This window comes from Scardinius erythrophthalmus (assembly GCF_964197995.2).
Source record: "Scardinius erythrophthalmus genome assembly, chromosome: 20".
NCBI lineage: Eukaryota > Metazoa > Chordata > Actinopteri > Cypriniformes > Leuciscidae > Scardinius > Scardinius erythrophthalmus.
Window position 1 is genome coordinate 5,186,425 of NC_138240.1, and position 22,460 is coordinate 5,208,884.

Consider the following 22,460-nt stretch of genomic DNA (forward strand, 5'->3'; position numbering starts at 1 on the left):
TTGGCAGCAATAACCAAAAAAATATATAGGATTTTTGTTCAAATTCTGAAAAATTTTCATGAAAATCATGACATAATTTCTTGCTTCAGATTAAGAAACAAAAAAAAACGAGAATTTACGTGTATTTTTTTTAATTTATTTTTTTCACTAATTTGGAAAAAGATAAGTTTTTAATGTCTGAGGTGGAAAATTTGGATTCAGAAATGAAAGGAGCCAAATAGTATAACTAAGTTAAAATTGTATCAAAATATTATTTGGTATTCATAATGTGGGCACAGTGGGTATGGACTGTGCATGAGCTGCTGTCGATACAGCGCTGTGCCCCAGTGCGCATGCGCAGAAGCAGCTGAAGCGAATGTGCGAATGTGAGGTGACAGCTGTCCCGATGATATCGATGAACGGTGAGAGTGTTTTCATTAAAAAACAGCCAAACAGCGGTAAACATATTAATGTCTGTGGATGTATAATGTGTTTTAAGTATAAATTCAACAGTGTCTGCTTGCCGGAGGGTTAAAATGACGCTTGTTTTGATGACTAGAGCCCGTGTTAGCGTTAAGGCTAAGCGCGAGCACGTTTAGAGGATCTAATGTTTGGATTTTCACAGATTCTTCTTTTCGTATGGATTTTTCGGTGGATTATGGATAAATGCATGGGATTAGTAAAGTCATATAGCCTGTTGACGATGTAATATCCTCGATCTGATCATGCATGTTGCTGGATTGCCCTCCATTTGTTACTCATACATAGTGAATTGGGGGTGGGGGTGCCTATAACAGCGTGTCTAATATGTATTCTGTTATATGATATTCTCTCTGATGCATGGCAGTATTGAGCAGTGATAACAGCCTTCCCCAGAACAGCCACGGCAAAAAGCAGAAGAAGAAAAACAAGAAGCACCGCAAAGCAGCAGCAGTGGAGATCTCTAGTTTGGAGCTGGGGTGAGTGTGTCTAACTGGGCAGAATCCAGATCTGGGTTTCTGCTCTGTGAGATGCTGCTAAAAATATATAGGAGGGTAGCCATGGGAGTCACTTCTCCAGATAAGCATATTGACTCATGGCCCTCCCTTCCCAGTCCATGCACGTGGAACCTATTTTAACATATCCCTGAAAAAAAAAAAAAAATTCTGAACAATACACATCATGGAACAAAACCACAGATCATGTACAGATATCATTTTCACACATTTGTTAATCTAGTACTTCAGTAAAAACTAAAACGGTCAAATAAGTAAAATTACAAACTAGTTCACCCCAAAAGGACTCACCCTCAAGCCATCCTAGGTGTAATATGACTTTCTTCTTTCAGCCAAACACAATCGTAGTCTGTGAAAAGGGTTCATGGCAGTGCTGCAATACAGATTTTCGGAAAAGTAGGCCGGAATAGCGAGAAGATATGTAGAGCAGATGTGTATGTGCTTCTCCTACATAAATAATCACGTGCTCTTAGTATCGTATTTACACCATCAGCTTTCATTACTGTTTATGCCAGTAACACAGACAGAAAATGGCTTGCTTTTAATGTTTTAATGAAATATCATTAATATCAAACAATGATGTACTGTTCTATTGATCCTATGTCATTGTGTATAATGTTCATGTCTCCCATTATAATGGCCACGTTGCTCTTTAGATGGAAAAAATTGGTTTGACCACTGTTGCTAACCCCTTTAGAAGTACTTGTTGGCTTTTTAATAAAAGCTAGATAGACTGAGACACAGTGTGGCTTGATATTAAGATGGTGCATTGATCTTTTGAAGCGCACAGATGGTCGAAGAATATGTGTTTCGAGTGAGATCATAAGCCCTAGATATGAAAGTCACCGCTAGAGATTGCTTATGAAAAGTAGTAGCTGTTGATGTATTATTTATGAAGTAGTCACCAGTGATGCTTGATTATAAATAGTAACATTCTGCGCCTTTAAACATGGCTGTGTCTGGCATTGACGACAAAGAAGTTACGTAATGTAGAAGAATGTACTTTCACACAGGATGCCAACCACCCGATGTTGTGTTAAAACACCTCTTCTTCTCTTTTTTTATTGCTCTTCAGACCCCAGATCCCCTCCTCCGATGAACTGTGCCACATCCTCACCATCCACAGATCCGCCACCCCTCCAGAGTCGCCCCCGACGCCTCCGTTAAACCTTTCCCAGAGCCCCCCAGACCTCCAGCCTCCAGCCCCCCTCCCTCACTCCATTCCCATCACAGTGGTTTCCTCACCCAGCGCCCTCTCGTCTCCAGACACACCTTCCTCTCTCATTACACCTTCACTGGGCCTACCTTCAGTTCTCTCCACGACTCCTCCCACTCCACAGGACCCGTCCAATCAGCTGACCCCGCCACAAGCTCTGAGCCCTCCCCCTCCAGACTTTTCCCCGCCCCCAGCTGAATTACTCGGCTCAGATGACGAGGAGCAGGAGAATCCGTCAGATTACTGTAAAGGTAGGATTATCGTCAGAAATCAGTTTTTAATTGATATTTTCTGTATAAGCAGTTTTAAAGATACTTATTGATCCTATATATAAAGTTGGTCAACCTAAAGAGATGGGCGATATCACCAACATCTAACAACATGATATAAGTCTCAGAAATATGCATCTCATCACTCACACTAGGGAAAAAGAAAAAATATTAAAATATTAATCCCTATGATAATACCTGTTTTTAATAATCCAGTGATTTGAGTACTTTTCAAATGAAAAGCACTTTTTTTATTTGGGACATTGACGCAAACCAAAACATGATATTCCTAAAAAAAAAAAAACTGGTGTCAGTGCAGAAAAGTGTTATTTTAGTATTATTTATATACTATTATACTATTTTTTACAGTCTATGCTATTATAGTTTTCATTAAAATTTTGATTTAGTTTTAATTTTAGTTAATTTTTTTTGTATTTTTGTTATGTGCTTTTGTCATTTCTATTTTTTTTATATTACTCTTAAAGGGGCCATGTGTAAAAATTGATTTTAATTTTTTTTTTATTGCAGTTTAATTTTGATTTATTTCCAGTTAATAATTAATTTCAGTTAGTTGCTAAGGCAACATTTCATATTTTCGTTTTAAGTTTTTTGTCTAATATTTATATTTATTTAATTTCAGATTTATTACATTTAACTAGGGTTGGGTACCGTTCACATTTTAACCTGGAATTCGGTACCGGTACCCTACGGTACCTTTTTTCTGTACTTAACTCTCTGTGTAATAACAAAAACATTTATTTCAGTGAAAAAAATAAATCCAAACCTCTCAATTTCAGTATTTTTTTTTTCATTTATTTAGAAATATTACACATTAGACAAAATAAATCCTCTACCTCCCAAAACCGTCCTTACAACCTCCAGCCTCAATAACTGTAAAGAAACTGTAAGTAATTTATAGAAGTGTTATTAAGCCAGAGGTGCTTGGTCGCTGTCTGCCATTGTCTGTGATGTTTGTATACTGTAATATTTACCCGTAGTAGTTTCATACTAGGGTTTCGGGACATCTCACAATGTTAAAGTTACTATTTGTTTTACATAAATGGCACGGTACGGAATTTCGATGCAGCCAATGGCTCAAGTGTTATGCTGTCTTCACGCGCTATTGTAAATTTCCTACTTCCCACTTCTGAACTCGTGATTATGAGCTCATTGCATTCAAAGTTTGACTTGAGAGTGAGTTCATGTAATGGTTTTGTTTATGAATTTGTTAACTAGGAAACTAGTATTTACGATAATTCCGATAGCATGTGAAGACTGCATTAACTCACGGTAGTAAAAATGCTACGTTAGCATCAACCAACACAGTGAAAATTTTGTTTTCTCCAACAACAACTTATCAAATTAGTTAGGTTAATTAATTACCTGAAGATATTGATGTCAACGCCTCACTGATGAACATATTCGGTTTTGATGAAAAAAAAAAACCTATACAAGTGCGGATTAGAACCCAGAACCTCTGACACGCTTGGCAAAAGTTACCAATAGACCATTAAAGTACACAAGCAAAATTTGCGGGTCTATGCATGAAAATTCTCAGCGCTAACCATATTAGTATATCTCATTAAACAACAAATTTAACCCAAAATGTAATATTGAAATTGATTTCTGCACATCGTAATTTTATTTTTCTCTGAATATTTGTTATTGTATACATATATTGTACATATATCTGATTTAGCATTATATTAGCAACCCCACCCACCCCCACTCCTGTCCCACCCACTTTTTAAACCAAAGTTACGCCACTGGCGCCAACGGTCTGGTGATTGTTGTTGTTACACTTTACAACCGTTTATTCCAATATCAACTTTATCTTTAACATTTGGCATTTTTTTGCGATAGAAATGCTAGTGTCAACTTAATTTCTTGAACAAGAACATGTGGACATCAAAACATACAAACTCAGAGCTAGGGTTTAAACTTTTAATTTGAAATCACAAAAGACAACAAATCACTCGTATTTCAACTCGACAACAAATCGTAGCCTTTGTGATTTCACAATTACACTATGAAATGGTTTTAACATATCGTGCAGCGGCTGCAGCCTTAGAAAATGGTCTAATAATGCGGTCCATTTAGTCTGGCTATCACCAGACCAAGCTCAGTCTTTTAAGATTGAACACTAGTCTGGGGAGTCTGCTCTGTATTTTCTACTGCACAAGAGGCGTGATCAACCGGCATAGTTCAAATGACTCTGTACGCAATTGGATAGTCCTTCAACCAATCAGACCAACGATCCGGGTGACGTACTTTGCAGCGAAAACTCCAGGCAGGAAACGTGTAACCAAACGTGTTGGTTTGTAGCATTGATCAGCGGTTTGCAGAAGCAGCAATGGCATCGAGTGATTTTTGCAGGTTGTGCAAAAAAAAACGTGAAAGTTAGTGGTATTTACACCCACTCGAGCGATTTGTTTGCTAAACTAAAGAAGCCATTGAGCATCGTCGAGAGGTTAAAAGGAATTGGATTGGATTAAACCCGCCGATAGCGCACCAGGTGGATAAGCCAGTTTGTGATTGGTCCCCGCAGATTTGTAACGGAAGCAGGGTATGAAGAATATACAGGTTTCCAGCCTGAGCTGCAGGGCGAAATCAAATCGCCGGCAGATCGGGCCGGGTTTACTCAGTTTAGCAGTCCATTGATTCTCGTCCGTGGAATGCGCCACTTCTGATATTTTGCTGGTTAAATGAAATGAGTAAATTGCAATTGCAATCGAGGATTTTTTTAAAATCGAGAACTCAAATTTAATCGAGAAATTGCGACAGCCCTAGTATCTTGTAACGAATGTCACTTCAGTTCTACTTTGAGTATGAGACAGAATAAGCACTGTAAAAGGTTTTGCCGCAAACTCAACTCCTTCATGCTGATATCGCGAGACCGCTTTCACCTCAACGAGAAATATCGTCATGTTACACCCTTACCCTGACAACCCTAAGTTTTACTTATCAATAATATCTCTGGTGCAAAACAGCTTCACTTTATGAAACAAAAGTCTTATAACAGTAACAACTAATATGTGACCCTGGACCACAAAACCAGTCACATGGGTCAATTTTAAATTGAGATTTATACAGCATCTGAAAGCTGAATAAATAAGCTTTCCATTGATGTATGGTTTGTTAGGATAGGACAATATTTGTCTGAGATACAACTATTTGAAAATCTGGAAACTATCTTCGCGACTGTGCTGCATTCACTCAAAAAAACATTTTTTTTTATATATATATACGGTAGGAAATTTACAAAATATCTTCATGGAACATGATCTTTACTTAATAGCCTAATGATTTTTGGCATAAAAGAAAAATCGATAATTTTGACCCATACAATGGGTCAATTGCCACAAATATCAATTGCCACAAATGTCAATTGCTATTGCCACAAATATACCCGTGCGACTTATGACTGGTTTTGTGATCCAGAGTCACATATTACAAAACAAATGTTTCCATTTCTGATTGAATGAATTACATTCAAAGCTGTTGTAAAATAGATGCTATACGCGTTATTATTACAGCAGTAATGAATGATAATGGACTGGTTGAATGAATGCTATGTAACAATTTTTTTTTCAGGAGGATATTATCCAGTGAAGATTGGAGACTTATTTAATGGCAGATATCACGTGGTCAGGAAACTGGGATGGGGTCATTTCTCCACTGTATGGTTGTGCTGGGATCTACAGTGAGTATTTTACATGCTGGGATCTACACGAATCCTAATCCCTGAGATTAAACTGCTGGAACTAGGTGCGCAATCTCTAAATATTGAGATGTAAGCCGATGTCAGATTATGGATAGTCAGACAGATAGTCATGTATGGATAGCCAGCCGCACATGCTGTTTGACTATGTGAATTCAACAATATGTGACATTTGTCTGTAGACGGAAACGGTTTGTGGCACTGAAAGTGGTTAAAAGTGCCCAGCACTACACTGAGACTGCACTCGATGAGATTAAACTACTGAAATGTGTAAGTCTGAGAACTGAATACATTAACCATTTTTAATTGAATTTAAAAACAAAGATGAATATATATTCTGACAGAGTTTTTCCTCAGGTGCGAGACAGCGACCCCACTGACACCAAACGAGAGAGGGTAGTACAGCTCATCGATGACTTCAAAATCTCTGGTGTCAATGGTGTTCGTATCCTTTACTGCCTGTCACGTGATCAACATGCTGATGCTCCTCTGTTAGTTGTAGAAGTCATATCTGAAGTTTAAAGTCAGCATGAAATCAATCCTGACTCGATGTTTGTTTTTATGATCTTTTCTCATAATATAATAATTCACTCCCTCTTGACTTTCAAGCCTACACTATTTTATATTCCTTCAATTTAAATTTCCTTGGCCTATTTTTTTTTTCTAGGGCCCAATAAAATCAATTTCATTTTTTTCACAAATTCCATTTCATTTTCCCCAACAAGATTCTGTGTTTTCTGTTACATTTTTCTGGATTCTGTTTTAATGGGTTAATTAAATTTAAATCATCTCAAATGTCTGATCAATTTATTTAATAAAACCTTAATAATTTAACCCTTTTCAAATGTAATCAAATGAAAATATAACAATTCCTACACAACAGAAAACTTATTTTTTTTGTGTGAAAAAATGTTATATATAGCCCCCCCCCCATTATTTTGTTGTTATAAATATTATTAATAATTATAATATTTTTCTGTCATAATTTTAAACCATAAAAGTTAAACCAAACATTTAATTTGCTAGTTTCTGTGTTGTATTTGACGAATTTGAGCTCACTTGAGTATCTGTAGCAGACAAAACTGTGCCCCTCATTCACTCTCATTGACTCCATATTTAAATAGCAAGTTTCTTGTGTTTTAATAATCACAGACTCTTTCCTTGACTCCTTGTCCTCTCAGATGTGTGTATGGTACTAGAGGTGCTCGGTCACCAGCTGTTGAAATGGATCATCAAATCGAACTACATGGGTCTGCCTCTGATCTGTGTGAAAAGCATTCTTCGACAGGTGGGTCGGTTTTCCGTTCATAATAATGTCTAAAAGAAACAACTTGTTTTTACCAGCATACGGTATACACATTGCAGCTCCATCAAACCCCTGGGAATGCTAACGATGAATTGATGGTCGATTAACTGTTGATAATAATTTAACCGATATATCGATGGTCAATTAAGCGTTCATGCTTCTCATGGTCAAAACACTTGCAGCTGATAAATAAGGAAAAAAGAAGCGAGCACGCCATCTTTATGTATTCTAAATGTATTAATGCCTTCATGCAATGCAGTGGATTAGGTAGGCTAGCCATTTATTTCAAAACAATATTAACCAAGGGTCAAAAAAACCCTCCAAGCAAGTGATTTTACAGAACATAAGAGCTACTACTTGTGTAAACGCCGCAATAAAAGTACATAGAATAAACAAGTAATAAGAAACTGGTTGAAGTGCCGATCTTCCAGCGTTGTTTCAGCTGTGTGCTCCTACTCTATGGCACATGGTAAATCAAGACCTGTCAATCTGAGCAATCTCACCAATCCAAGCTCGCTCCAGCTGTAAAACAGTGTCCGATTGGTTTCTACACATCTTCCCTACCCAAAATACCCACCCACCACACCCGAGATCCAGTTTCCATTGGTTGAACTTTCAAATGACATTGGAAAACACTGCGTCATGATTGTGACACAAATCTTGGAAGTCCTATTGCTTTAACCAAGCAGTGTGTGTCAACTTATGTTGTGATTGGACTCATTCGAGACCACCAGCTCTAAATAAAGATATGCAAGCTAATATGGTTTACTAATGTTATACTGTTTACGCATTCGTTGGCGGCTATTTTTCATACAAATACTTGGTATAGTTTTCATGTGAAGCAGTTATTTTTTCACGCTATCAACATAGAGCACTTTTAATATGCCAGCGAATTTAAAAGCATATGTTAAGTGTAGGTCATATTCCCTATATTCACTGTAAAGCCAATCTTATTAAGCTTACACCTATTTTGTGTTGGTTAAATGGTTGTTAAGTAAGATTTAATTGGTTAAGGTCAATAATTGATCGTTAATTTAAACAACTATTGATTATGGGAATTTATGTCAATTGACATCCCTAATTCAGACACGTCTTATTTCTCTCCTCCAGGTTCTTGAGGGCTTGGATTACTTGCACACAAAATGCAAGATCATCCATACAGACATAAAGCCTGAGAACATCTTGCTGGACGTGAATGAGGTGTACGTGAGACGGTTGGCGGCAGAGGCCACGATATGGCAGAAGGCTGGAGCTCCACCCCCCTCCGGCTCTTCTGGTACAGTTCTTTGTTTTCAAGTGTAACTCACCTGAGACTCACCTTAGTATCACGTGAGATTTGTGTAACACTCCCCTCAGACTTATTTAATGCTTGCATAATAAATGCATTTACTATATAATAGACAATATATGAAGAGTTCAGATGCAAAAGCCTCTAAGTGCCATCTGAAAATTTCTTCTAGAATGATCATTTTTATCAAGCTCGTATATTTAAGTTCAATAATTTCACTTAAATGGCAATGCAAATTACCTATTAATTGTCATTTAAGTGAAATTACTTAACTTAAATATACAAGCTTTATAAAAAAATGATCATTCTAGAAGAAAATTTCAGATGGCACTTAGAGGCTTTTGCATCTGAACTCTTCATATATATAAAGAAACATTTTACATTATATTCTAGGGTTGTCATGGTACCAACATATCAGTAGTTGGTACCAATACCAGTAAAATTTGGCTGTTCTCGATACCAATTTTCGGTATCAGTGCAAACTGTCGAGGTTGTAGTTTTTGAATGAAATAATTTTGTCCCTTTTGGTCTCGTTATCACTGTCAGTCATCACAGTTTCTGATTCAATCGCATATTTAAATACGGTTGTCAATCCAGAAATGTTACAGTGTACTTAGAGGCATGAAAAACTAAAATTGTATTCAAATTTTGAATGGGTATTAAACCCAAAAGCAAGAGAAGAGCCTCCCATTTTAACCACTAAAGCTGTCATACGATGAAGCTCTTATTTACACGTTTACATCTTGTTTACACTTTGTTGCTTATAATAAAAGGTTATAATGAAAACCTTGTACCTCAGCGGCGTTAAGCCGATTCTGACTAACTTTCTGACTAGCACCTCTGATAGGTCATTGTGTTCACGTGCTTTACAGGGATTGGCTACTAAGGCTGCACGATATTGAAGAAAAATGCAATAACTCATTATATAATGCGATATGCGATATGCGATACGATAATGCTTAAAGTGTGTAAAATAAACTTGAATTATCTTAGAAATTTATTTAAAATGATATAACCTACATACGTGGGTTTTTTTGTGACAATAAAACATCCCTACTACAACTTTCACTGTAGGAGAAGAAGTGTTATTTGAACATCAGTGTAAACCACAGGGTTTCAGGTAGGCTTACATTAGGATTATTTAACAATAGAAACTGAATAATCAAATGTAAAAATAAAACTCTGCTTAGTTTTCACTGAATTAATTTAATATATACTGATTCTTATGAAAACTACAAAAGTTATTCAGCCAAGAGCAGTGAGTGATTTTCTATTTGTCTTTTGTGTATGACCCCAGTAATTGCAAGCTGTTGCGATATGCATATCGCGATATATACATTTGCGATATTTCGATAATGTAGATATATTGGCTACAATGCTCAACCTTGTAAAAACACACTATAGACCTTTGGCGCTCAGAGAGCACTCAAACAAGCATGAAACGAGCGTTTGAAAGCAGCGTCTATCAGCAGGTACCAAATATATTCCGTTTTTTTTTTTTACTTTTTTTTTTTTAGTACCGACGGGTACCGGTAATATTGTTACGTTTGACAACCCTACAATATTCAAATAATATGACGAACAGCGTACAATGCTGCAAACCAGGGATACTCAAAGTTCAACCTATGGGCCACTATAATCAAAATGTCTACACTGTAAACGCTCTTTTAGCTTTGTCTCACTACACTACTGACTTCCAGTATGACCACAGATCATTGTAATGCAGTGATCACGGTCTTCCTTCTTGTTGCTTGCAGTGCAGATGTGGTGTAAAACATGCATTCAAAATGCAGTTATTTTGTAGCCTAATCAGTTTTGAAATTTCAATGAATTCTTCATTTTTAGTTTAGTGTGACTGACCAGATTGAATTTTTCTTCATCTTATTGTATTTCTAAACTGCTGAATCCGATGAAATCTTTCAGAAATTTAAATGTGAATTTTACATGTGAAGTATTCACAAGTTAAGTAAACAGCTCCAAAGTTAATTTAGGAATTTTATTAAGTCAGCATAAAATTCACAATCAAAATTTTAATTCATGTTACTGATCATATTGTGAACAATTCATCCATGCATATGTTTGATATTTTTTATTTAAATTTTTCTAAATATTTTTAACTTTGTAATTTTTAATAAAAATGCCATAACTCGATCTTCTTGGGAAAATGACAGACTTCTCTTTGGTGATGTATGGCAGACTTCTTCAGTCTTTCAGTCTGCACAAAACCCGCCAATTTCTTACAATCGAGTGCAAGCTTGCATACATTTTGGAGTACAATGGCCACATCTAACGCAAACCAACACACCAAGTCCCTATTCAATAATCCGTTTCACTATCATGTACGACACAATACACAGTGCTTCTTTTCATTTCATCACAACTTTAATGTATTCATGCATAAATAAGATTTACAGGTTTTAATTCTTTGACACTGGATATTGTGCTGTAAATGCCTTTCAAAGACCAGCATTTATGACTGTTTTGATTATAAATACGAGGCTGGTGTAACACAGCTCTGTGGTTTATACTTCTGTCTATACCAAATGGAAATTGCCAGGTTATTTATTCACTGACCCCTGGTCATCCAGCATTTCTAAAAGTGTCCCCTGAGCAATATCTAATTTGAGTATCCCTGGCATAAACTATAACAACACAATGTGATGATCTCGACCTAATGATCATTTGTACTTCAATTTTTCAAATTTAAAACAAAACCCAACTTGTAGATAATGAAGTTTGTTTTTAGTTTCATTACTGATTTTATTGATTTGTTTTTGCAGCCCTATCCAATCCTTTTTGCACAGATTTGCCTTCCTGTGAATTTTAGCTCAAGCTCATAGTTCTTTCCTTCTCAACAATTGAGTCCAGGTCATAGATTAGGGGTTATTTTCCAAATAATTTTTACAAAGTAAAGTTACAAAGGTAAGAAAGCAAGCAAGAAAGTCACTTGGTTGTGTTTTTAACTTTGAATCGACTAGAAATGTGCCAATGAAATTGATCTGCATGCTGGTCGTCATTTCTCCTCTCCTTCTGTGGTGAATATGCCAATCATTTCTCATTTATTCTCTGTCGTCTGTTTGGTTTCTAACTGGTGTCCTATCTTTTCTTTCTCTGTTTTCTTTTTATTTCAAATTATTATAATTATTATCATTGTGGTTTTCTGTCCCTTCCCTCTTCCCTCTTTGCTCTTCTGTTCTGACGGCAGTTAGCACGGCCCCAAGGGAAAAACAGGTACGTTCAGAGTTGTGCCTGCTGAAATACAGAGAGGATGTAGTTTGTCCTGGTGAAAAAGACACATGACTGTTATAATCTGCCTGCTGTAACCCTAACCCACCCCTGCCTCTGTAGATACACGGGCATGAACCACTGGGAAAGAGGCACATCTCCATGTCCAGGGTCAGATCCACTGATCTGGGCAAAGAGAATGCAAGCTACGCTCAAAATATGCTTTCATTTTGGACGATAACTGATCTTAAGCACGTTTTTTTAAACATGTAAACACATAGAGTCTATGTTTAAATGCTCAGTGCATGAAGAAAACATTTCTTTTGTGTTCACCCAGTCAGTGGATTTGGTCTTGATGCTCTGTGTCGCCCCACAGATGTGTTTGATTTCGCACCGTTAACTCCTCACTAACATTATTAGACCTTTCAGAGGTGTTTGCATGCTGGATCATTAAACCAGCTAGCTGTGTTCCTTCATCTGATCACTCTGCATTTCGGTTCATTTTCTTCTTTTCTTCTTTAGAAGAAAAGTTAAAAGTGACTATTTTAAAAGTGAGAAAAGAGCAGTGCGGTAAGCTGTTCTCAGAAAGGAGCATTATCTTTTCTCACGTCATGACAGTCAGACAGAGATCCGGTGCGTTCCCGCTCCCTGTATCCTGCTTTTCTTATTTCAGCCACCACCTCTGCATGGCTGAGAGTGATTTCACGAATTACTGTCACATTTTCCTCTCTTCTGAATATAAATGAGATGAATGGCAAAAAGCAAGACTCTCTCTGCCACTGAGATGAGGAAAGAAATATTGAAAAGAAAAAAAGATATCTCAAAATTATCCGCTTGGAAGGGTGTGATATCAGGGCTGCCAACTTTTGAGTTAAGCTAGGAGGGAGAATTGGGGGAGTGGTGTTGACACAAATTTCGCGATTCGATTCATGAGCTTGTGATTCAATTAGCGATTAATTTGGGTATATACATGGATATAATTTTTCTCAAGGAAAAAAATCTTTCTCAACTAATGTTGTAAACTACACAGGGAACCCTATCAGCTGGTACATTATTATTAAAGGTTAATTAACAATTGTTTTGTATAAAGTTGCATTTAAGAATGTTTTTATAATAATAAAGTTAAGATAATAACTTGTTAATAATGGTATTCAAGTACAATTATAATTAATATATAATATTATTAATATGAATTTTCTTACTGACTTTAGTTTAATGTTATGTGACATTTATTTACAAGCTTTTTTCCGCTGTTGAAACACTGATTGCGATTACATGAGACATTTCCGTAAGTATTGGTTCTTTCAACATACCTCTGATGTTCATTCATATTTATTTTGTACTGTAACTTGTAGTAAAGAGGAAGAGATGATTGGTTCACGTGCACTCCCGTTTGGCTTGATCTGAGGCTACAGCGATATGTCACGCTATTTTAAGAGTGCCAAAACGGTATTTATTGTTTGAATTTCGTAATAAAACATTGAATAAATTTGAAAGCTGAGGCTTTATCATGAAAAGTAACCTGCTCTGTCTTGTCTGTCTGCACGTTGTCCGTGTCGTCTTTGCGCCGCGATGTTTTTTCACTGCGTGAGAATTTGCATGTGTGAGAGCGTGAGAACAGTGTCTAGTCAGGCTCGCGCTGAATGTCAGAGTCGAGAGTTGGCAGCCCTGGTTATATTCGTGGAAGAGATTGACCTGGATATTGAGTTTTATGTTGTATGTTAGTGCCCAATATGCCAAATTGGCTTTTAATTATTTTATTTCTAGTTTTATTATAAATGTAGTAATAATAATATTAATAATATATTAATGATAGGATAAAATGTAATGTAAAATAAAATAAAAAATAATCAAATTAATTATTATGCATTTTTATCTTTGTTTTGGTCTGTTTGAAATGTTAGGCTACAGATTTTGTACTTGGATGAATGTTTCTTTAAAAAGTTTAAAAAGAGTAATTATCCAAATAGTACTTTTTTTCTTCATGCCTCAATGTATTTTTATTATAATTATTATGAATAATAATATTCATAATGATATGACAGAAAAGGAAATAATTATTTTTATGCATTCATTATTCATTCATTATTATTATGCTTTTTTTTCTGATTGTTAGACTGCAGATTTCTTACTTGAATTAATTAAGTTTAAAAAGAGCAATTATCCATCCAGGATTTTTTTCTGGATGTCTCAACTTAATGTTTTAGGTTAGCTAAACTGCTTTATATTTTCTTTATTATGGCATATTTTGATTTACTTAGTCCTTGTGATTCCATCTGTGCATCACCTTCTTTTAAATCTTTTCACCTGTAAATGTTTTGAGATGTTGTAATAATGGCTAATTAATATCATAATTGATTTAAAAGGTTTATAACTTTAGAACGATTGTATTCAGACAGACATATCCACATCAGACATACTGCACCTCACTGACCCCTTTAGATTACATTGACCCAATTCATTTGATATACAGTAACCAGAGTGTAAGGTCTGAAATACAGTTGAGTACATCTGATAAATATATATATATCTGCACCAACAGCAGGAAGTGTGATTTATAAGTAGCAGCAGTAGTTTTACAGACAGCGCCAGACACGGAGGTTCATCAGGTCAGTTCAGTTAGACTGGGCTTAGTAGAGCAGACGTGTCACGGCTCAACCAGACAACAGACATGGCAACAGTCCTGCCATCCCAAAATAGTCCCAGAGCTGGAAATGGCGCAGTCGTGTCAGATATCCCCCGTTGCGGAATTCACTTTATGCTGCGTCAGCGTAAGCTTAGAGTGCATGCGAAATTAAGTGAACCCTGGACATCATGTTGTGAAAATTACGAATAACGCAGAAGGTTTGGCTTCTGTAACTAAGTAAAATAACCCCTTCTGCATTCCATTTCTGGCACCTGTGCCTAATGTTGGCGACCCATGAAGAGACTTATTTCAAGGACAATCCCCCTGGAGTAACTTGAGTTTAAGTATTTAGGTCAAGGACACTTTTTTTTTTTTTTGTCGATTTTGAACCAGCAACCTTCTGGTTGTCACATCCTGATCGTATGAGAACATATTAACCAAAATAAGTGTGTGAGGTTAGTTTGTTCTTGCAAACATAACAAACATAATTGCACAGGTTGATCAGCTAACATCAGATATCATGCTTGTGTTAGAATTTATTTTTTTATTTAGTTTCATGTTTCATGCTTTTTTTTTATTATTATTATTCAGCACTTTAAAACACTTTTTTTTTTGCCTGTGTGTGTTTGTCTGTGTCTAGACGGGTAAATTATCAAAGAATAAGAAGAAGAAGTTGAAGAGGAAAGCCAAACGGCAGCAGCGTCTGTTGGACGAGAGGCTTTTGGACCTGCAGAGGATGGAGGAGCTGGATGGGGTTTTGCCGCAGGAGGCTTCTGGAAACACACGAGCGCTCTGGAGGCTCAGTGAGGACGGAGAGGACGATGACAGACACGCACAAAGTGAGATACATTTATGTGTGTATTTAGCATGAACAAATGGAGAATTTAACTTTAGTGATGTTTGCTCTGCAAATGAATTATCCTTTTGAACCATTATGTTTTAATGATTCTTTTGAACATCTTCAATCATGTGAATCAACAATTTTTGCATGAGGGCTTTTTGAGCTGAGGGACTAAAAATAGTCATTTTTAATATATTATTATTATTATTATTTCATAAATGAAATGTAAAATACTTTGTGGGAACGTTCTGTGAGTGATTGAAAGATTATGCGGAGAAAAAGTTTGTGTGGTAAACATTTACAAGATTAATGTGTAAAATTAATCAAATTTATTTTCAACTATTTCAAGCCAGAAAAAAATGACACATCCATTATGCACGTCTCCTGTTGTTCCTGGGTAAAAAATAAAAGAAAAAAATCACTCCAATGTCTCAAAGCTAACAACAAATCTTTTACTCGAGTGACGAAACGTGTTTGCATTTCTGTAAACAGTGTTATCCAGCATTAATGGCCATCAAATGGAAATCTAATTAATTCACTGACTTAATGAACCATTTGTCAATGCAAGATGACATCTACATCAAGATGATTTTTTAAGAGAATCAAGCTTTGACGCAGCTTCCCCTTTTTTACATAAATCACATGCATATATAATCTGTCCTCAGATTGCTCATTTATCTCCAGTAAAATATCAATTGGAAAAATAGGACTTATTTACATGTTGCTTGTTCAGAAACTATTTAGTTTAGTTATTTAATTTTAGTGATTTGCTCAGCAAAAATAAAATATTAATTAGAGACGGTTTTTGTTAATACAATCTCTATATCTCAATAAAATATTTTTTCAAATCCTTATCCAGTAGTCACCAATTACTAGAAAATTCATGGGATTTTTCATTGATTCAGATTTTCTAAACTTGATGTTTGGGATGAGGGTAAAATATAACCATACTTGCAGACATTTTGCACTTTACAGCTCATTGTTTTTGTTCTTAAGGTTAATGAAGAGGTGAATGATCTTCAGGTTTTACATATGCGTTGGTCTATGTAGATTTGTGCTACATGGATGCATACAGCATCTCAAAAAAATTATTTTATTCTGTTGCATCTGACTGTTTTTGAACACAAGAACATGTCCTGCGTCAAACTATATTTGAAACATGGACCCTTTTTTAATGAAAGCATCTTCTAGATCAGGGGTCGTCAAGTAACTTTGGCCGCGGGCCAATATTTTTTTTAGCCAGTAGATGGCGGGCCAGCTACACTATGGATACAAATGAAATACTCTTATATAGGCCTATAATATGATGGGTCCGTCACCGTCCGTGGATCATTCGTTCAATCGTTTTTTTGTTTGTTTTTTTATTAAAACCAAAAATAAAAAGATGAAAAACGACTTGTTTTTCCATTATTTATTTCCTGAACTAAAATGAAAAAAACGAATAATGACGGGTTTTTCTGATTTTCTGATTGTGCTCAGATCAAAAATAAAAAATAAAAATGACTGGATTAGACTAATTTTGATTTTTAATTTTTAATTTAACACTATAGGCATATATCAAGGAAATCATTTTAAACAGACCAAGTACTATTGTGGTAACAGATTACAGCCATTTTAATAAAGGTGTGAATAGCAATCATGCCTCATTTGCTTACAGTCCGGCTTTTGAACTTTATTCCTTTTTTTTTATTATTATTTATTCGGGACACACACATACACACCTAAGGTTTAAGGAGGTCTGCGCGGGACTGTTTTTTTTTCCCCGTCCCGCTCCCACAAGGTTCTATTCAGCAACTGCTTAAAATACACTCTGTGTTCACCCGCTTTATTTCCCGACCTGACGGGTCCGCAAAATTTAGATCTCGTTTCCATAATCTCACATTCAATTGTCTTTAACGGAAAGAAGGAGATTAAGTAGCCTATAATAATTATAAATGCTATACAATAAGTAACATAAATTAAATAGGACAAAGCCTAACACTCAAATTTCTAAGCAACATAAACGAAAATCATATTGCCCTACTGACAAATGAAGTAGGCTATTTTCTGCCGAACTATTTCAAACATCCTTGCAAAAAAAGAATGTTGTTGACTGACAATGGTTTCCAAACAGCTCCTCAGAACTAGGTGTACAGGTGGTCAGAATGAAGTGCGGATACGCTGTCAAAAGATGTCGGGAGTGGGCTATTGTCAGTCAGACTGCCCGCTCCGTCCAAAGTACACCAGAGTTCCGACCGCTACCGTCTTTTGACGCGCGAATGGACACAAAGTGGTCAAGCGTATAACTAGACGCGGCAGGCGCGAATTTGACACGCTATTGACGCGCGTGTGAACGCACAGTTATACTTTAAAATGTAATCCCGCGCTGCATATTCCCTATGGGCGTTTCACACAGTATGCGGCGGGCGCCGCATCGCCGCGCGACTACGGCTTTTCTCAAGTAGTGGAAGAATTTGTGCAGCATTTAGGACTTCCAAAATAATTCGGCGGGCCAGAAAATATTACTGGCGGGCCAGTTTTGGCCCGCGGGCCGCCAGTTGTCGTTCCCTGTTCTAGATTAATTAAAGCATTATGAAGTGACTTTCTAGCAGCTCCCTGATTAAATTACTTAGAGGTGGAAGATATGACCTCTCGTGCCCGCGAACGTCAGACTGAGCATTGTTAAATGGGATGGTCTAGCCTGTGGAGGATTGGTCCCAGCATTTTCCCTCTCTCAAAAATAATTTAATTGTCACTGGAGCGCAAAGATCCTTGGGAGAGGCTGAAAAAGAAGGACTCATTTGTTGGCCGCATTCAAAGGAGCCTTTGAATTGGGACAGTCTTTGTCGCACCGCTGTGAAGCATTCGGCCTTCGAAGGATGCCGCCTCTGAATTGGGATGCAGCTGGTAGAATGCCAACTGGTTAATGTTCATTTATATAATAGTTTAGTAGCACATTTGATTATTCTTTTTAACTCTTTACTTATATTTTACCCGTTCATATTAGGAAGCTATGTCGCTTTGAGGTCCTCACGCCTTGTTTAACACGGGTCTCACAATCACAAGCTCGCCAGCTTTGGTCACTAAACAGAGGTAATTGGCTATATACCTAAGATGGTCGCATTCACGCTTACACAATCAAAGATACTTTGGTATAGCCCCCGTGGTTTTGCATACACTTGAATTTAAAGTAACGTTTACTTCAGTGGATGTATGGCCACTACTACAGATATAAGCAGACCAACATTACTTCTCTTATAATAGCTTTGGATTGGCCATGCCGTGGTTTCCCACGTACACTTATCTAAAGTAACATTAAATTAAAACAGAGGTAAAACACACCCAGATTTAGGTTGGTCAAGCAGCATTTTTGCTGTTCTAAATGGAAATTCACTTATTGTCTTTGCAAACAGAGTACACTTGAATTAGTGCCAAATATTAGTCGTCACTAATCTGACGCAGACTTGCGGTAACATACAAATCAGTTTAATCTACTTGGGAAAACAGTCAGTCAGAATAAAATCAAATGTTTACAATTTATTTTGTCAGGTAAATGTATCATGCCAATTTCATAATCAGTTCAAGGATAATAAATGTAGGATAATTTAGGTCACCTGATGGGAGTTTTTCGGTTCCTTGCCACTGTTGCCTTTGGCTTGCTCAGTTGGGGATATTTTGGGGATATTTAATTTTAATTTTATCAATCAATAAATTCCATTAGAAACAAACCTTGGCTTGTTGTATTATTTTAATTTAATACTGTGAAGCTGCTTTGATACAATCTGTATTGTGAAAAGTGCTATACAAATACACTTGACTTGACTTGATAATAAATGCAAAACATCAAAATTCTCTGGAATAAAGAGAAAAGATGCAAACAAAATACATGATGCTGAGTGTCTTGCCTACACTCTGCATCACAGGCTAATTTGAGCTACAAACCGCCCTGAGCCTCTTGTTGCATTTCTTTATATAGACAGAAACTTCTTTCACATTGAAACATTGGCTAACAATGGGAATTTGCATTCAGAGTTTACACCTTTGAGAGCAGGAGGCCATTTGCCTGGAAGACACACCCTCCTCTGTGTGCAAGTTATCTCTAAACTCTTAAGAACTTTATTACCTTTTGGTTTACTTCTTTGGGAATGAGACATTTGTACCAGTCGCACTGAGACATTTCAAATGATACCAAACATGTATAATACTGTATGATAATTATTCACATTCAACCATATAGATTTTTGGGTGAATATCTGGTGATCTCAGCGTGAGAGAGAGACAACATGGGGGAGGTGATTGACTCGGGGATGCTAGTTTCTCAAGAGAGAGTCAAATGTTAATTTCGAGAAAGGTCCTTTGTCTTCTCGGGGAGTGGTCGTTCCTCAACCAGACTGCTCGGCATTTTCTAACTTCTCAATTCTTAAACAATCATACAACACCACGATTTTTAGTGAAATCTGTCCAATACGACCGCCCAAAATCTGCAGATTGGTTCTGACTTACGCATCTAGCATCGACTGTAAATTGGGACAAAAATCTGGTAAAAGTGGGGTAGTGTATTCCAGCCTTTAGTTACATTTGAACACTCAGGCTAGGGCTGGGCGATAAAACGATAACGATATGTATCGCGATAGACACGTAATCAATATCAATAAAAAATGCGTTCGATAAAACGTTCGATAATTTTTTTTTTTTTTTTCGTCGGAAGAAACCAGCAAGCAGGTTTGATTGCATGAACAAAGGCACTCACTCTCTAGTAACTAGATAAAACAGGAAAAGTCAGCTCGCCTGACTTGAAGTCTGACCGTAGTCAGACCAATGTCATCTGCAGATTATGCAAGACAGTCGTCAGTTTCTCTGTTATTCGCGTGCTGATGCGCTGTTCTAGCGTGTTTCTCAGCGTGTACATGTGAAGCTCACATGCACTAAAAGCCTGTCTACCAGCGCCTGAATACTAAGTAATCTTTCGAGTCTTATTTTGCTCATACTGTTATATACACACAAGGTTTACATAAACTAGTCGGATATGTCTAAAGTGAAAGCAAACTTGAGAAAATTGAGAGAAAATCTGCTTGACAAATGCGTGTATAATAGACGCGTCGCGCGCAGCTCTTAAAGAGACAGTAGTAATAGTAAACACATTGCCGCTTGTCCCTAAAGGGATAGTTCACCCAAAAAATAAAAATTATCTCATTATTTACGCACTCTACTGTTGTTCCAAACCTGTATTAATTGCCTTCTAATATTTTCTAATATTAATATTTTGAAGAATGTGGGTATCCAAACAGTAGCTGGTCCCCATTGACTTCCATAGGAGAAAAATATACTATGGAAGTCACTGGGGTACATCAACTGTTGGTCATTCTTCCAAATAACTTTTATTTTCAACAGAAGAAAGAAACTTATTCGAGTTTAAAACAACGTGAGAGAGTAAATTATGAAAATTAGAATTTTTAGGAGAACTATCCCTTTAATGTTAATAAAACAACAAAATGTAAAGAGAAAATCACTCACTGCTCTTGACTAATAACTTTATTAATAGCTTTAATAAGTATCAATGTATAATTTATAGAAAATAGAAAGAAATAGATTTATAGAATTTATAGAAAGTTGTAATATTATATTTTTGCCATATCGCCCACCCCTTTATAAAGCATTTATTACGTATTCTTTAATTTTGCACCTTAATGTTAAGAGATAATTAAGTGTTCATTGTGATTTTAGACTTTTGAGTTTTCCATGGTCGTGTTGACATTTCTGCCTTTATAACTGATGGGATTATAATCAGAGGTAGGTTAAGTTTAAAATAAAAAATCTTTAAATGTAATATATTTATCTCCTGAACTGGTCCTTATTTTAAATATGTTATAAAAAAATTCAATAATTATCGATATCGGCCGATATAAAACACTTATATCGTGATACAGTTTTCAGCCATATCGCCCAGCCCTAACTCAGGCATGTGGCTATATCTGCTACACAAAATAACAAATACAAAATAGCTAGATCTAAATCTACAGGATCGTTTATATCATCGTTGTATTATTGCCCCAACCCTAAAACTGCTCTGTTAAAGCAATTATAGACATGACAGCATGGCTTCCTGTAATGCTGCTTTGAAAAAATGGTCACACTTTAGATAAGGGTCCAATTCTCACTATTAAAGGGGCTATGAGTAGTTTTTCTACTAAAATGAATCCTTTTTTTATTGCCTGTGTGTGAAGGGGTTGTAATCTCACATTAAAATTATCCACTTGGCGGGTTTTGCTATTACCTCTGAAAGCAAGTATTCCTATTTCTATGTGAAGGCTCCGGGTCGGATTTACCGCAAAATCCAGTGACGTGACTGAGACCTGCATGCGCGCTCCCGAGCCTCTCGCCTCGTCTACTGACTTGGCACTCAACAGCGACGACACTGCAACGAATGACATGGAGTCTGCTAACACTAAGAAACGGCCTGCTCCCAGCACAACACAGACTCCAACACAAACTCCACATAATGATAAAAAAACAAAAAAAAGTTTTATCTGCTGAAGCTCGTCAGGCCAAACGTGAATCGGATCAACTTCGGACGAAAACACAGATCAACATCGGCAGGGCTTTTGAATCATGGAGAAACCTCCGCTTTGTTTTGGGTATAAAAACAGACCCGAGTTGGCTTTCATCCTATTGGACTGATAAAAGTATCCTATTATTGTAACGTTGCAGTGGGAGTTTACCTGAGTTTCCAGCATGTTGTGTGATGCTTTCTCCGGTGTGTTGTGTCTCAGTCTGGCCAGTACCCAGAGTGCTCACTCATGAGTTCAAGCACGAGCACTCGCTAGTAAACGTATTGGTTGCAATCTGAAACATCATAGCTAGAGGCCACTGAAAACTACATATAGCCCCTTTAATTAACTATTGTATTAACTACGACTTTTTCCTCAATAAACTACTAATCACTTCTTTTTAATAGTTAGCAAGCTAGTTGTTAAGTTTAGATATTGGGTAGGATTAAGAATGTGGAAAATGGTCA

At 36.6% G+C, this 22,460-nt stretch overlaps 1 protein-coding gene across 1 annotated transcript in view; it reads left to right on the forward strand.

Moving 5' to 3' along the window:
- The first annotated feature begins 270 nt into the window (after positions 1-270).
- Positions 271-22,460, forward strand: part of srpk3 (SRSF protein kinase 3) — a 29,365-nt gene continuing 7,175 nt past the window's right edge. The window contains exons 1-10 of the mRNA XM_081348403.1: positions 271-401; positions 827-938; positions 2,050-2,441; positions 6,054-6,162; positions 6,363-6,450; positions 6,538-6,625; positions 7,362-7,468; positions 8,597-8,762; positions 11,980-12,005; positions 15,266-15,464. Of these exons, the coding sequence (XP_081204529.1) occupies positions 356-401; positions 827-938; positions 2,050-2,441; positions 6,054-6,162; positions 6,363-6,450; positions 6,538-6,625; positions 7,362-7,468; positions 8,597-8,762; positions 11,980-12,005; positions 15,266-15,464 (1,333 nt within the window). The 5' untranslated portion in view covers positions 271-355. The remainder of the gene's footprint in view (positions 402-826; positions 939-2,049; positions 2,442-6,053; positions 6,163-6,362; positions 6,451-6,537; positions 6,626-7,361; positions 7,469-8,596; positions 8,763-11,979; positions 12,006-15,265; positions 15,465-22,460) is intronic.